The sequence below is a fragment of the Oryx dammah genome, unplaced genomic scaffold, assembly GCF_014754425.2.
Source record: "Oryx dammah isolate SB20612 unplaced genomic scaffold, SCBI_Odam_1.1 HiC_scaffold_2, whole genome shotgun sequence".
NCBI lineage: Eukaryota > Metazoa > Chordata > Mammalia > Artiodactyla > Bovidae > Oryx > Oryx dammah.
This window is the reverse complement of record NW_024070186.1, coordinates 191870102-191884960: the sequence shown is the minus strand read 5'-3', so window position 1 is coordinate 191884960 and position 14859 is coordinate 191870102. Positions and strand designations below refer to the sequence as shown.

At 50.2% G+C, this 14859-nt stretch overlaps 1 protein-coding gene across 3 annotated transcripts in view; it reads left to right on the top strand.

The window, feature by feature from the left end:
- The first annotated feature begins 250 nt into the window (after window positions 1-250).
- The window catches only part of CUX1 (cut like homeobox 1), a 347445-nt gene continuing 332836 nt past the window's right edge, over window positions 251-14859 (top strand). For all 3 annotated transcript variants that reach the window (XM_040261791.1, XM_040261782.1, XM_040261799.1), the window contains exon 1: window positions 251-595. In XM_040261791.1, the coding sequence (XP_040117725.1) occupies window positions 266-595 (330 nt within the window). In that variant the 5' untranslated portion in view covers window positions 251-265. The remainder of the gene's footprint in view (window positions 596-14859) is intronic.

The following is a 14859-nucleotide window of genomic DNA, read 5'->3' as shown; positions in this document are numbered from 1 at the left end:
GGGTGCCCCGGGGGCGCGGGGGCGGGCGCCGGAGGAGGACTGCAACTTTCCCCCAGCGCAGGCCCGTCTCTGCGCCTGGGTGCGCGGTCTGTCGCGGCCCGAGGCGCTTGCTCCCGCTTCCTATCCGGGCGGCCTTCGCCCCGCGCCCGGGGCTTCCCGCGGCTGCCAGTGACCCATCAGCTCCTCTCGGACCCTCTCCTCCGAGGTCCTGCCCTCCCAGCAGGGTCCGCGGCGGCGGTGGCGGGTGGAGGGAGGTGGGTGGGCAATGGAGAGCGCGGCGGGTCCGCTCCGAAATGCCTACCCCGATTGTGTTCTCGAAAGCAAATCCCCGGGTGTCCCACTGGACAGCGGTGTGCCGGGCCGCGGTCCACGCACCCAACCCCCGGCGCTGAGGGGGGATCGTGCTGGGGCTCCCCATCCGTCTCCCGAGCCACAGCCGTGCCCAGGGGCCGCGTTCCTGCCTGCCACCCCCCACCTAGGGGAGCAGCGCGCCCTCGGGGTCCGCCTGGGACCTGCCAGCTCCGCGCTGGCGGCTCCTGGACAGCCCCGGGACTCTGCCAGGTGGATGTTGTGCGTAGCCGGAGCCAAGTTGAAGGTGAGCGGCGTGTGGGCCAGAAGCTCGGCGAGCGCTGGCGGTGGGGGTTGGAGAGGTGTCTGCGGCTTAGAGGGGCCCAGGGTGCCCAGGCGCTCCGGGTTGGGGAGGGTCCCTCAGCGTCCCTGTGGGACAGCTATTGCTCTCAGCTCTAAGGTGTGCTTGAAGGTAAACTTGGCCGAACTTTCCTAACCCGGAGCACTGGTGATAGTGACCTACAGTACTTTTAGGAGGAAAGGAAATGAACTCCAGATGCAGACTTGCATGAAATGCAGCGGATTGGATTAAAACGTATGTAAACGGAGTCTGACAACTTTAATTGTATATGCTTGTTTTCTGCTCTTGCCTGCATAGTAAGAGCGATAAAGCAGACTGACGGCCGTTATGAAATTTCTTCAAATTTCTCACTTAACTAGGAAGAAGACTATGTGAAATATGTATTTCCGATAAGATTAAAACTTAAAGGAGTTTGAGTGTTTATTGACTAAAATAGATTATTCCGAAGTGTCTATTGTGTAAATTAGATTCCTGAATGTAATGAACACAGCCGAATGGCATTTTTGATAAATTGGTCTACCCTGTTTTAGTAAAAATAGCTCCCTTTTACCATAATTTAATTCCCGAGCTTACTATAAAACCCGTTGTGGAGTTTTAGGAGACAAACCTTAATTTTTTTTTCCCCTTGTCTTCCTAAATGTGACATTCCAGTCTGATACCAAGGTGGTTTCTTCGTTATGTATCCTGGCAAAAACTGCTTGGGAGATAGATTCGGTTTCTCCAGAGTTATTAGATGTTATGACTTCTTTGATTCCCCCCCCCTCCCCTTGGTGATTATTTACATCTTCAATGTAGTGCTTGGTGGGGGCTTGCATTTAGGTGTGTAACTTTAATGAAAAGCTTCCCTGTCAGTTCATGTGCAAGAACTTTCAGATGTTGATGTTGAATTTAAAAAATTCTTTATCTGAGCCTCATTCTTTTTACTGAGCAGCCTACTGGTTTTTGGTAATGGATGGAAGATTTGGCCTTAGACGGTTTTCGATTGCCACTTCATCGCCTGTTTGAAAACCTTCAGTTGCCTATGGGATGCCCAGGTTCTAGAAGGTGAAAGTGGTTCTGTCTTTGAGCCCTGAAGAGGCCTTTTGAGTTGGTATCTGGTTTAGCGTCATCTCTGTTCCCACAGACAGTAAGTGAGCCAGTGCATCTGCAGTTTGAGAAGAGAGAATTCATTAGTTTCAGACTCCTCTCATCTTTCCAGAACCCCTTATCCCGAGCTCAGGTTGCCTGCGGAGCCAAGTAAGGGTGGTGGTATTGCTACCTGAGGGTAAAGAGACTGGGTCCCTGAGGGTCCATTTGGGAGCCCCTCGCTTGACACAAGGACCTGGGGCTGAGCCCTCCTGGGCCCTCTGCTCCGTCTGCCTTGAAGCTGCCTTGGGATGTGGAGTGAGTGCCCAGGAAGAGTTTCTTCAGACTGAGCTCTATTTTGTTTCCTTTTTAGTCCCAAAGTCTTGTGGTATGGGAGTTTCAGGGCTCTGGCCTTGCTAAGACTAGTTGGACAAGTTTTTTATCCTATCCCAGACTTGTAAAAACCAGGCTTTTTTTTTTTTTTTTAAGTAAGAAAAACACCATTGTATAAATTTGCCTTTTAAATACACGTTTGGAAAGAGGACACTTTCTAAAACAAGCTCATGTAACTCTGTATGTTAGGGTAGCTTTTTGCCAGTGCCTGGCTTCCCTTCGGAGCATTATTCCTACATGGTGACTAGTCTTTCCCTTTAAGGAACCTCTGCAGAAGTAACCTTTAAACGTTTTCCTCTTTTTTTTTTTTTCAAAATAAGAAAGCAATTTCATTTTTGCTGCAAGTCCATTTTCTGGTTGCTTTTATTTTGTTTTCTCCTGTTAGGGAAGTGTGTAGGTTACCAGCCATCCAGGACGCTTCCCCAAACGAAGTATATTATTTTGATTACAATTTGTGTCTCATCTAGGACCGTTTAAAATAAAGAGTAAACAAATGGGGGATGAGGTTCCACACAGCTGCTGCCTTTGTTTTTTTTGGTTCTCTTAATAATATCAGTGTCTTAGAGATTGTGTGTGGGAAGGGGTCATTATCAGTTGATTAAAGTCCCCCCCACCCCCCGCCATGAAACTATGCGTAGGTTTTTTTTGGGGGGGGAGGGGGTGGGGGGATTGTATGTTTGCTTGCTTTTTTAAAAAAGTGCAAGTCAGGGAAGAGGCTAAGTTATGCAGCACTTCTTACAGTGGTGGGTCCGTAGAGGCCCCCTTCTCCCTTTTCCCCCAGTTTCATCCATCTGCCTGTAGTTAGCGACATGAGAAAGTGCGGAAGGGACAGATTGCCCGTCCTCAGAAATAACTCTCCTAATCAATCCACTGAGCTGACCTTAAAAATGCTGTCTGGTGAGTCAGTTGAGCCCAAGACCTTTAGTGACTGTTGCAAAAGTCCTCTGCCCTGTTGTATGCAATTCAAACAAACCCACCAGGGTTTGCTTGGGGCAGGGTGGGGGGAAGGTAGGCTGGGTGGGGGCATAAGGGGTCCCTGTTCAGAAGCACCGGGCTCTACCTTGGGAGCCCCCAACCTTGCATCTACCTGGAGCAGTCAGTAGTCTAAACTCCTCCTGAGGCTGGGGTCACATCCTAAGAGAAAAACCAAGGCTCCCAGTAGAAAAGCCCATGTGTGTTTCAGCTCATCTGTAAAAGCACAAGGAACATCCACAGTGAAATGAAGGGAGGACAAAATTGTTGAAGGAAAAGTTGTACATTTTTTAAAAAGAGAAATCCATCATGTGAAAAATCGTGCAAGGGCTAGGCCAGATTCCTACCTGTGCTTCCCTTTTTTTTTCAGTTCACACGATTGGCCTCATGTCAGTTTCATTGATTTAAAAGACAGATGTATCTGATGGACTGTATAACACAGCGATAACAAAAAGTTTCTATAAACATTAAATATATAGGATCTTGCATTTTTAGAAATTATTAAAAACCCCATTTTAATGTATTATATACAACATAAACATCTGTATATGTATATACACATAAAGTAGCTTTCCCTGTGAAAGGTCTGATTTTTACAAGTAATTGTCAAAGACTGAAATTCGTGTATTTCATCCTCTTGTTTTGTCTGAAGCCCTTGCGTTATGGCTGCAGAGAGATAGTTTTGGTTTCAGCTGAAATTCCCCTGCCTCTGATTGTTTAAACCAGACCCTTAATCTTATTTTAACATACTTAAAATGTTCAAAAAACCCGGAAGAATTGTTTTGTATAAGTAGCAAGTGAATGTAGTTTAAACACTCAAGCAATTCTGGTATCTAATTGAAAACAGGTGGAATTCTTGGAATCCTGTGTTTGAATCTTATTATAGCAAAGCACAGAGACACTTCTTACGTATGGCCATTCATTTTGTCCAAGCCTTTTGAAGAGGGGCTCTGTGACCTCTCCGTGCCCCACTGCAGTTTATACCTGGATGTTCAGTCGTGCTGGGCACTTTAGGGACCGGATGCCTGTGTGTGCTTGAACACTGAGAGAGCTGTGTGAGGGTTGATCATGGAGTGAAAAGGGAACTTTAATGGCATAATTAGACAAGCAATTTGATACATGTTATACAACCAATAATGGCACAGAAATTGTGAATCCATTTGTGATTTCTGATTTAATAAACATTTGTTGACATGAGCATTTGGATACATTTTATTGCACCCTGATAAAGATTTAGAATAAATTAACTTTCCCTAAGCACATCTAGAGATGTAACCTTAAATAGCAACAAAACCAAACAAAAAGCCAGGTTAAGGGGATATATCAATAACATGTCATGGTGGGGCCCTCTAGATTATCCCAGTCATTTTTCCTCTTTTACTTTCCCAAACCGGCTGATAGCCTTGGTTTCGTTGTATGTTTAAGAACCAAGTTTCAGTTGGTGTTTAGGTGCTGATTTGTATTGACCTGTTGTTTCCGTCAAAGTCTTGGATTTCCTGAGGTGTAGTCAGTCCTACTTTTCAGCTGTGTTCTGAGAAAGTTGGTGGAGGAGAAGGGTCTCGGGCTGGGCTGAAGGTGTTCCTGCAGGGGGCTACCCGGGATTGCGGGGGGACCTGTGGCATTGCCCTCATTAGTACCATGGCTTGAAGCCGTGGCTTTCAGACACTGGGCCTACTGCATCTGAGCTGTGGCTTTAAAAACTGTGTGCGCTGCCCTGTGCATTTAATGCGACACAGTTAAAGAAACATAATGAGGGCGAACAGCTCTTCCTGAAAGACACCTAATTTGTTACAGAACCCATCAAGAACCTTTCCTTTGAAAAGTAAACAACTCTCTAATAAAAATAATTCTAATTCTTGCTATAATTAAATTCTGATAGGGTGATGTTAATGTGCAAAATAAATGTTGTCAGTTTTCCTCATTTGAGTCTACAGACTTTTCCTTACTGCAGGAGGCCCCAGGGCAGGCAGGCAAGTGGCAGAGATTTTGTGTTTATTAGAGCCCTGGGCCAGGGGCAGCCCCGGGGAAGTTCTTCAGATGTGATTGGTCGGATGCCTGTGCAAGAGGTCTCCCCCTCACCTAGTTCTTAGGAACACCACCAGGGGACAGGTAACTGGAAAGCACTGGGGATCGGAGTATTCAATCCTTCCAAGAATTTACCCAGCACTGCAGAGCGGCTGGAAGAATATAGCCAGGTAGGAGACTGACGTGAAACTAACTAGATTCCACTTCCTCCTCTGAGGCACTTGTGAAATTGGGAAAGGTGGGTGATCCCACCTTTTATAAAACATGAGAGCCCATGGTCAGGGCTACTGGACCTTCCTTGTGGCCGACTCAGCCAGCTGACAGTTGAAATCCTGGACGCTTCTGACTGTGATTTATGAAGTTCATGTCGGAAGAAATTACCAGAGCTTGCTCAGAAGCTTGTTCTTTCTTAGCATTGACCCGAGTATACCAGCATGAGGCCTGTTTTCTTAAAGCCATCATTCTCTTTGACTGTGTTTATCTAATAAGTTAAAGCAGTTAACTTTTTTTTTTTTAAGTTGTGCATAGTTGAGGTGTCTTGAGTTTGGTTAAGGGAAAAACAAATTGACAAATTAGCTCTTTCTTAACTGAACGTTGCGAAATTGTGAGAAATAGAATGCCATTCTTACTGTCATTAAAATTTTATTTGGGTGTTGACAGCTTTTTGCTAAATGTAAGACGTTCAGATCCTGTCCACCCAGCTGTAAAACAAAAAAAGAAAATACCCAAAAAACAACCCAACCAGTTCAAAAGCTTCTTTTCCAATTTCCCCCTAAAAGCAAGGTAGTCTGTCTCTAACATTGGGTCTTTCCCCCTAATGAATTGTTAGTATTTTGTTTTCTAACATAGTTTTATATTTTAGGCATCTTGGTTCGGTTGTTATTTTGGACCTGCAAGGGTCTTTGGTTTGTTGCCACCGCCCCTTGGGGTTTTAGAGGAGCAGTCTCTGCTTAGATCAAAATAGTTTGACATAAAGCTAGTAAGTGACACCAGAGGTGAATCCTTGTCTTGAAGATGCAGACAGAAGCAAGGCCTGTGGGCTGTTGGCAGAGGAAGGGCCGATTCGGAGCCGCCCTCAGCCTGGGCGCTGCCAGCCCCGAGCGCCTCCTGTCACCCTGCCTGCCACTTCTTGTCCCTCCTCCGAGCTAGTGCCCTGCCAAGCCTGTCCCCTCCTTCGTTGTGACAACTTTTCTGTTTTTTTTCTTTTTTTTTTTGGCTTAAAGTATTTGTGGAACTCCATTATTTTGAGATTCTTGGAAGAAAGATACTATGTAAATGAAAATTAAAAATAAAATTCTTGCTGGAGGGAATTGTACATTTAATTTTTTGATTAGGTTTGGAAAAGACATTTTTTCCCCCTCACCCTGAAAATAAGAACATTCTGTTGCTCCTATCACCATTTTTGCTTCATTCTGAAAGGTGCGGCAGATAATGGTGAAGCGTGTCCTTTATTTTCTGTTTTTCCCCACGATAGTTGACCTAGAACTTGAACCCGTGCAGCTCTGTGTACAGTGAATTATTTCTGTTTCACATTGTTCTGCTGTGCCCTCGCTGAGTGTGTAGGTAGCAGCCGCCCATGGAATGCAGACCTTTCAAAGGGGAGAAGATTTTGGGTCACCAGTGTGCAGAAATTACAACTAACATTGTATGTAGACCTGCAAATAAAATTCCATCCTCCCTTCCTATTCACACAGCAGAGGTGTTGTAAGCTGTACCCTTTTGAAACAGAAAGCTCGAGAACAGGAGCGGTCATGTAAACCAGTGGAGAAACCTTAATTTACTGGAATTGCTTCATTTCACTTGTACCTCAGCTTGTTATATAACACTCTGTGCTGTCACACCACGCAGCCAAGTAGGAGACAAGGTCAGGTTCGGAGTCGTGCTTCTGCTCCCTAGGCATGTGTGGGACCCAGGAGCCCAGGCTGCTGCTAAGACGCCCTGTCCAGGTGCCCTGGGCCTGCCAGGCGCTTCCCTCACGGGCAGTGTGACGTGTAGTCAGGAAGTTGTCACCTGGAGCCTGCTAACCCTGGGGATGGGGGGGGTGGGGCACACGGGCTTCCCCCTGCCACCCCCCGCCCCCACAGCTCCTCAGCCCCAGCACCCTAATTTGTCAGCGTTGACGTAGAATTGGAAGAGGAAGGATATTGCTGTTATGGTTGAATGTCATTGTCAAGAGGAGTAAGGAATGGTTTGTGATTGTTTTACATTGCTCTGTGTTGGTATGTAATTATGCTGTCATTTTAATACACACTGATACTTTAATACATCTTGTGTGTGTGTGTGTGTATGAAGTTAGTTTTGTGGGGGGGGATTGTTGTGTGTGAGAGCCAAATCTTCCTAACACACAAGAGCTGAGAGTATTAGCCTTTAGCAATACAGTTTCAGAACTGCCCATCTGAAACAGGTCGTAATCATTATAGGTGCGACAGCCAGATGAACCTTCCCCAATCATTGGTTCCATCGTCTCATGCCTCTCCTGAAACACCTGCGGTGGCTCCTGTTGGCACAGGATGGAGACCACACTCTTCAACAGGCAGAGTTCCTGAAGGGTGTCTGTACATCGCCTACACCTTTTCCCCGCTGTGGAAGGATCCTCGGGTTGGTGCTCCATGGAGGGGACCTCCCCCTCCCCCCCCACACATCGGGGTACCCAGCCTGGTTTATGCACCTCTTTTTCATCTTAGCCAATGCCACAGAGGGAGCCCCCTCGTGCACCAGGCACCGTGATGCAGGGCGGGAGAGCCAGCGGCCCAGATGTGCAGAGGGGCCGGGTGGCTGGAATGTGGCTGTGATGGTGCGTGCCCGTGGGATGGTGGAGGGCGGCAGAGGACGGGCGTCTCGACTTCGAGGGGAGGGGGGGTGGGCAGGGAAAGCGTCCGGAGCGGGAGAGGCTAAGCTTGAGCCGAGTTCTGTGCAGCTGGGGAAGCACAGGAGAGGGGGTAGCCGGTGGTCTCTGAGTGCCCTCCTTCGCTGTCTCTGATGGACCCCACGTAACACCCTCTCAGCTTCTGACCACCCTTCCTGGGTGCCCGCCTTATGCCTTCAGTGCACCCACTGAATACCCTGTGCTCTGGCGCGCACCCGCCCCAACTCAGGGCTCCCAATGAGTCCTGTTGCAGGAGAACTTTGGGCTTCTCTTAGCAGGCAGACCTGTGTATTCCTCATTTGAGGCTCACTCAGCTAGTTAATTTCAGGACTGCAAATGGAAGTCGTCTTCTGATTGTGAAAGGTAGGTAGGGTACGTTCAAATGGCTGTGTTTTGAGAGCTACTGATAGGTACACAGGGCTAGTGCATGTACTTCTTTTCGTTTGTTTTATTCCCGTGTATTAAAGTCCTCCTTTCCCAAGTGACATATAGGTTGGTTAAGATGCATATAATCGTGTTTGTGGCACATAATGCAAAAAGTTCATACTTTTAAAAATAGAATTGGGCAGAACAATTCTTTGACAGAGAATTATTCTCCAACTCTGCCCACAGCCTGAATGGGAGGAAACTTCCCCACATGAACCAGGGGAAAGTTGGTATTGTAAGGATCAGAACCCCACCAACGCAAGAGAAGGCGAGTGAGTGGCAAGCAACACGAAGGCTTGGGGGTCAGTGCCGGAGAAACGTCTCGGGAGTGCTTGGCACCCCGGAAGCTGGCCCGTGAGTGTGGGCGCAGCTTGACTGAGTAGCTCCCTTTCAGAGCAGTGGCCTTCACAGCCTGCGTGCTTTCTCTGCTTCTTCATTTACAAAGTACCTAGGGTATTTCTGTAGGGGTGACGTCACCATCTGGCTGCGTGAATATTTGCATGGATTTGGGGAAGTGAGGGCTGCCAGGCCTTTGCTGAGGCGGGGTGCGAAAGGAGCCACCGTCCCTGGGGTCCAGACTGGGTGGCTGATTGGGGGTGGGGGGGCAGGGCCTGGCATCCACGAGGAAGAGGTGGTAGTGCTCCTTTGCTGGGCTACGGGCCCCGGAGGGAATGGCGGGGGTATTCAGGGGCTGAGCCCCTGGCAGAAGGAGGGGTGAAATGCAGTGGAGAGGTTTTGGTGTTGAAGCCTAGAAGATGGGTTGAAACCCGGGGTTTGAAGCACCTGGAGGATTTGTCTGCGTTTTGGTTGGTGCCTACGAGTTTGCCATCATTTGTGGCGGGGAGGGCTGAAGAGTTCATCTTAGCGTGGGGATCCCCCCTCCCACCTTGTGTTGTAACTTTGTCAGTTCTGGAGCTGGGACTGCCACGGGGCTTCAGGAAAAGGCAGAGAGGAAAAGGAAAGCATTGCGGGGAGTGCTGGCTTCCTCACGTTGTAGCTGGTTTTATGTCTGCTGGTGACAAGGCAGATGCTTTAAAGACATTTGTACGTGTAGATAGATGCACACCCACCGTGTGTGCTTAGTCGCTCAGTCGTGTCCCACTCTTTGCGACCCCGTGGACCATAGCCCACCAGGCTCCCTCTGTCTGTGGGATTCCCCAGGCAAGACTAGAGGAGGGGGCTCCCTGGGGCTGCCTTCCTCCTGCCTTCCCTCTCCCTGTTACCCCGGCCATCCCCAAGAATGGCTTTCCCCTGAAGGAGGGTCGTCATGATGAGGCTGCCAGGGGATCAGAAGGGGTTCCCTGTCCACAGGGCGCCCAGGTTGAGCTTGGGGGTGGGTGAGTCCCTCCACTTGAACAGCTGAGCACTGAACAGAGCCTGTGTGGTGGACATGGAAGCCACCTGGGTGCCCAGTGGACAGATACCTTTCCAGCCGAGGCCTCGCTAGATCGAGACACTTTCTCGAGCCTCCCCTGCTGTGAGACTTCAGAGTCAGTGCCCAGTGGAGCTCCAGAGAGAAGGACTGTCTGACAGATAATCCTTCCCTAGGAGGTGAGCACTCAGGTTAGCAAACTGTATCTGATGGTTGGGGTGCAGTTACAGCATCAGGTTGAACATAACCCTCCGTGTCACCTGCTACCCTCAACGTCCCATCGGTGCATAAAGCAGATTTGTGGGAAGGGTTGGGGGAAATTGGAAGGCAAGAGAGATGCCCAGTGGTGGGGCCTGGGGTGTGGGGTGTGGGAGGGAACTGGCGCAGGCAAGGCCGTGCCCTGTCCAGCAGGCAGTCCAGCCGTGAGCGCTGGGCTGAGGAAGCGTCTCTGACCAGGACTGTTCTCTGACACCCCTGGCTTGATGCCGGTGCAGGGGAGCCATTTGCTATTAGATGCTAATATTTGTGTTCAACCTCGTGACGGCCAGGATGAAACTCCCTCCTCTCTCAGTCCCTGGGAGCTTAGTCGACTTAGCCCCTGTTGTGATACTGGACTCAAATCCACTCATATCACCGAAAAGCACCCAGGACACAGGGATTTGTTCCCAGTTGCCCAAGAAGGTGTGGCGCTGGGCTGTGTTCACTAAGAGGGCAGGTCTGTAAGGGTCCTCAGGAGGACCTCCCTCTCTCGAGAAGACGCCTCGCCAGATGACACTCCTTATTTTCCTCGAGGAGTCATCATGGAACAGCTGAGTGTTTAGGTTCCTCTGGACTCAGATGATTTTTTGTTTTTGCACGCCTGCTTGTTTGGGCTGATACGGCTCGTTTTATAATGAAGTTGTACATTTAGTAAGAAAACACGCACAAGGGTGCGCTGCTCTCGGAAATAACACAGCAGGTTTGAATGAGGTGGTTTGCAGTCTTGTTTGTTTCAGGGGACGAGCCATTTTTCTCCATACAGTGTTGGGGCCCTTCATTCATTCATTTATTGAGTGGGTCTCCCTGGTGCCTGATGTTGGCCCTGGATCCTGGTCAAGCCCCTGGGGTACCAAGAGGAATGAGCCCCTGGTCCCGCTGGTCCAAACCGCAGGACACACTGGGCCCCCTGCAGATGTCAGCTTATAGGGGCTGGGGGTGTCTGATGTGTGCGGAGGGCAGGACAGGGGTCTGGAAAGATGGGACGTGGTGTTCCACTGACCCACCTCCTCCCCTGGTGACAAGGCGCTGCTGTAGCACAGCCTTCCAGTGTCCACAGCAGCAGGATGGCCCTGCCCTCAAGGGACTTATGATCTAGCAGGGGAGACAGAAAGTAAACACGGGAGGAATAAGTGCATTACAGCGTGGGAGTGCCCGGAGCCTGGGCCCAGACATCTCGGTGCAGAGTCCCGCTGAGTCACTTCTGTGTTCTGAGGGCCCCCTGAGAGAGGCTGCTTCTTAAATGCAAGAAGGACCATTCAGAACTCAGATTTGTGTTCAGGAGGATCCAGAATGCAAGGGGAAGGGATGGTGAAGGATGGAGCTGAGAGGATTGGGGAGTCATGGTCCGGAACAAGATGGGGAGGGACTGGGTGGGGAGAGAAGGTGCCAGGCTGTGTGCCGGCAGGCGCCAGGCCCTGGCGTGACCCAGGAGGCCACTGGGGTCGTGGTGGCCATGGCAGAGATGGGCTGAGTGAGTGGCATTCAGAGACGGGGGAGGCATCAGCAGAGGGGACTGAGGCCGGGGCGGGGAGCAGCGCCTGGAGGGAGGAGAGGTCTTCTGTGTCAGCTGGGGCCTGGCTCTGGTCCCCCCCAGAGGCAGCCTGTGCGTACAGCTGCCGGGCTGGGCCCCAGAGGTTTATTAAAAGCAGGTGGGGTGCCAGGCGCTGTACTTGAGCGTTGGGTGTGACTCAGACAGGCATGGAGTCAGCCTGGAGTTTCTTTATTCATCCCTATTTGCTTTTTGTCGGTAATCCTTTGTAATTCCCCAGTTTCATGATGTAATTTTAATGGAATTAAACTTGAACACTTCAAAATTATGTAATTAATTACGTTCGGCTTCAATTACAATGACTAATTACAGTGTGATACCTGGTGGCAAGTCAGGTATGTCCTGGTGGGGGGTTCGTGCCTGCCAGCTATTAGGATGGCCACTGTCTGTCACCAGTGGGTACGGCTGCCCCCCCCACCCTCCCCCAGGAGCAGCTCTGGGACCGTGAGGTGTGTGACGGGGAACGGGGGTGTGTGCAAGGGGTGGGGGCATGGTGGTGGTGATGGGCACGGAGGCCTGTTGTAGGGCACAAAGGTTTGAACTTGTTTGCAGGTAGAAGAGCGGGACTCTCGCTAGGAAAGTGAGTTTGGGGGACGTGGGTGGGGAACCAGGGTCCTGCCGTGGGATTCCTCTGTTCACTCCGGGATATGGGAGGGAGGCTGCACTGAAATCACTGTGAACATGGCCTCAAGAACGGGTAAGATGGCTTAGGGAGGAAGGAAGAGGTTCCACGAACCACCGAGGGGTGAAAGAGGAGGGTGAGAGCCAGAGCCTGGTTTAGAAACGTCACTCTGGGAATTATTCCCAGGCGGCCAGTGTGCGGGGCTCTGGGAGCAGCAAACTGCGCCTCAGACCCCAGGATGGAGCCTTGTGTTCGTGGGCTTCCTCTTTGCACGTGGCGGTGATTATATTTTGTGTCAGGAGGAGGGGGTCTGGCTGAGAAATCTTTACGCCGAGTGGCCGTTGCCTCTGAAGCGAGGCCCTCCCATCTCCCTCTGGGGTCGGCAGCCCTTCCTGAGCTGAGTGTTGGGGGAATTTGTGCTCATAGGAGGGCGGCCCCCACTTTGCCCTGGTCACCGCGCAGCCTCATGCCCTGACCTCCCTCCCTCCAGGGAAGCTTCTGGAACAGACTTTGAACAGCGGTGCCCGCGGGAGGCATCCAGTGGCCAGTGCCACGTTTCTTCTAGATGCCTGTTATTTATTTGAGAGGCTCAGGGCATCTTTTCAAGAGCCCATTCTTGACATCTGAGACTAGGGAGGTTTTCCTGACGCTCGCCTGTGAGTTTTCCGTCATTTCCCTTGGGGTGTGCAGAGTGGACTGTTGCTGGCCAAGGAAGCTGGTCTTAGAAGCTCAAGCTGAGGCAGAGGTTTGGGTTCGGCCTTGAGGGCACCCCAGAGTCTTCCGGGTGTCTGCTCTTTAAGGGAGAACTCCTTTCACCCTCGGGGAGGGGGCTCAGTGGTGCCCCGGGGGCTTGGAGACCTTCCCTGTGGGTCCTGCTGCAGAGGGGGCTCCCTTGACACAATGCCTGATACATTTACTCTGTCACTTTTTATTTTTTTAAATAATATGCACACAAAACTCATCGTTTTAACGTTTTGAAAGTGTGCCACTGGTTATTCTGTGCCATATTCACACGTTGTGAATATGTGACAGCCATTCTGTGTAACCATCACCACGATCTAATTCCAGAGTGTTTCTATCACCCCAACGAGAACCCCATACCCATCAGCAGTCACCCTCCTTCCCAACTCCCCCCAAGCTCTGTAGGTAACCTTTGGTCTACGTCCTGTGCCTCTGGGTTTGCCTGTTCTTCACGTATAAACGGAATTGTGGACTTTCACGTCTGGCCCCTTTTCTCTCACTATAAGTTTTGCTGGTTCATCCATGTTGAGGTGTGTATCAGCACTTCAGTCCTTTTCATGGCTGAGTAATAGCATCCTGTTAAACCTCTGTTTATTCTTTCATAAACTGATGGGCATTGGGATTGTTTCCGCTTTGGGGCTAGTGCGGAGAAGGTGCTGCGGACATCTGTGTGTAAGTAAGTGTTCGCGTGACTGTAGGTTTTCAGTTTTCTCACTTATGCTTAGGAGTGGAATTGCTGGGTCCTAGGTAGTAACTCTGTGTTTAACTTTTTGAGTCTGCTACTTTGTGGCCTCTTCTGTGTGACTCCCATTTTCGTTTTAAGGCCCAGACTGTGATTCCATCTCATTCTGTTCTGCTCTGGTCTTCCCCTTGACTCCTCTTCCTCAGGTACCTCTCTGGTGGGGTTGCCTTTTGGGACCACGGTTACGTGCAGACGGACTGTAGAGAGCCTGGGAGCACACACTGTTGGCAGCCCACCCAGGGTCTCTGCCCTTTCCCGCCTTCCCTCCTTACTCACCAGCAAAGGGGCCTCTCCTCTGGCCAAGTGTGATGGTCATTTCATTTTGTCCTGGCTGGAGAGATAGGGACTGTCAAGCAGATTTGCTCATGGTGCTGCTTCTGAGTTAAAAGGCGATGAGCCAGGACAAAGTGCCATTTTCTGCCTGTGAACACACCCGTGGGAGAAGAGGCGGTCCAAGCCTGCTGATAGAAGGTGGCAGGAACCTGGGCCCTCTGTCCTGCCTGCCGTCTGCCCCCAGCCTTCTGCCCCCAGCCTTCTGTGATGCAAATCCAGTATTACAACCGACGTTCCCCCGCCCCGCCCCGCGACTGCTCTGGCTGGGTGTGGATGAGAAGTCACGTTTCTGAGATGTGATGGTCCCTGCTGAAGGCAGAGCTGAGCTGAGGGTGTGAGATGAAAGTGAGCGCTGAAGCTCTCTTCCGAGAGCAGGCAGCATCCCATTTGCCAAGCCAGATGTCCCGCAATACTTCAGATGCTGCCGATAAAGCATTGAGCAATTAGAATGGTTAATATTCAGTTAAGTATAATTAGAAGCTGGTGTAAATTGTGAATGAAATTGACAGGTTCCGCAAGTTAGAGCAAAATACCAAATCTCCTTCAGTTGTGTCTGTGTATCTCTGTGGGTCTGTCAATTCAGACAGGTATATCATCTTACCTCCTAGGAACTGAAACGAGGGCCTGCTGTCAACCCAGTTCACTATAATTCTGGAAGTTTAGGAACATCTTGCCAATTGTTTTATATTAAAAATTGAAATCCTTAGGTCAGAACTTTAACGCTCTCATTTCTATGCTACTGGCAGGAAAAACTAAATCCGTATTTTCTGCCTGCCTTCTGGGTGGGTGGGTGGGTGGGGTGTGTGTGTGTGTCTGTGTGTGTGTGTGTGTTTGTCTGTCTTCTGT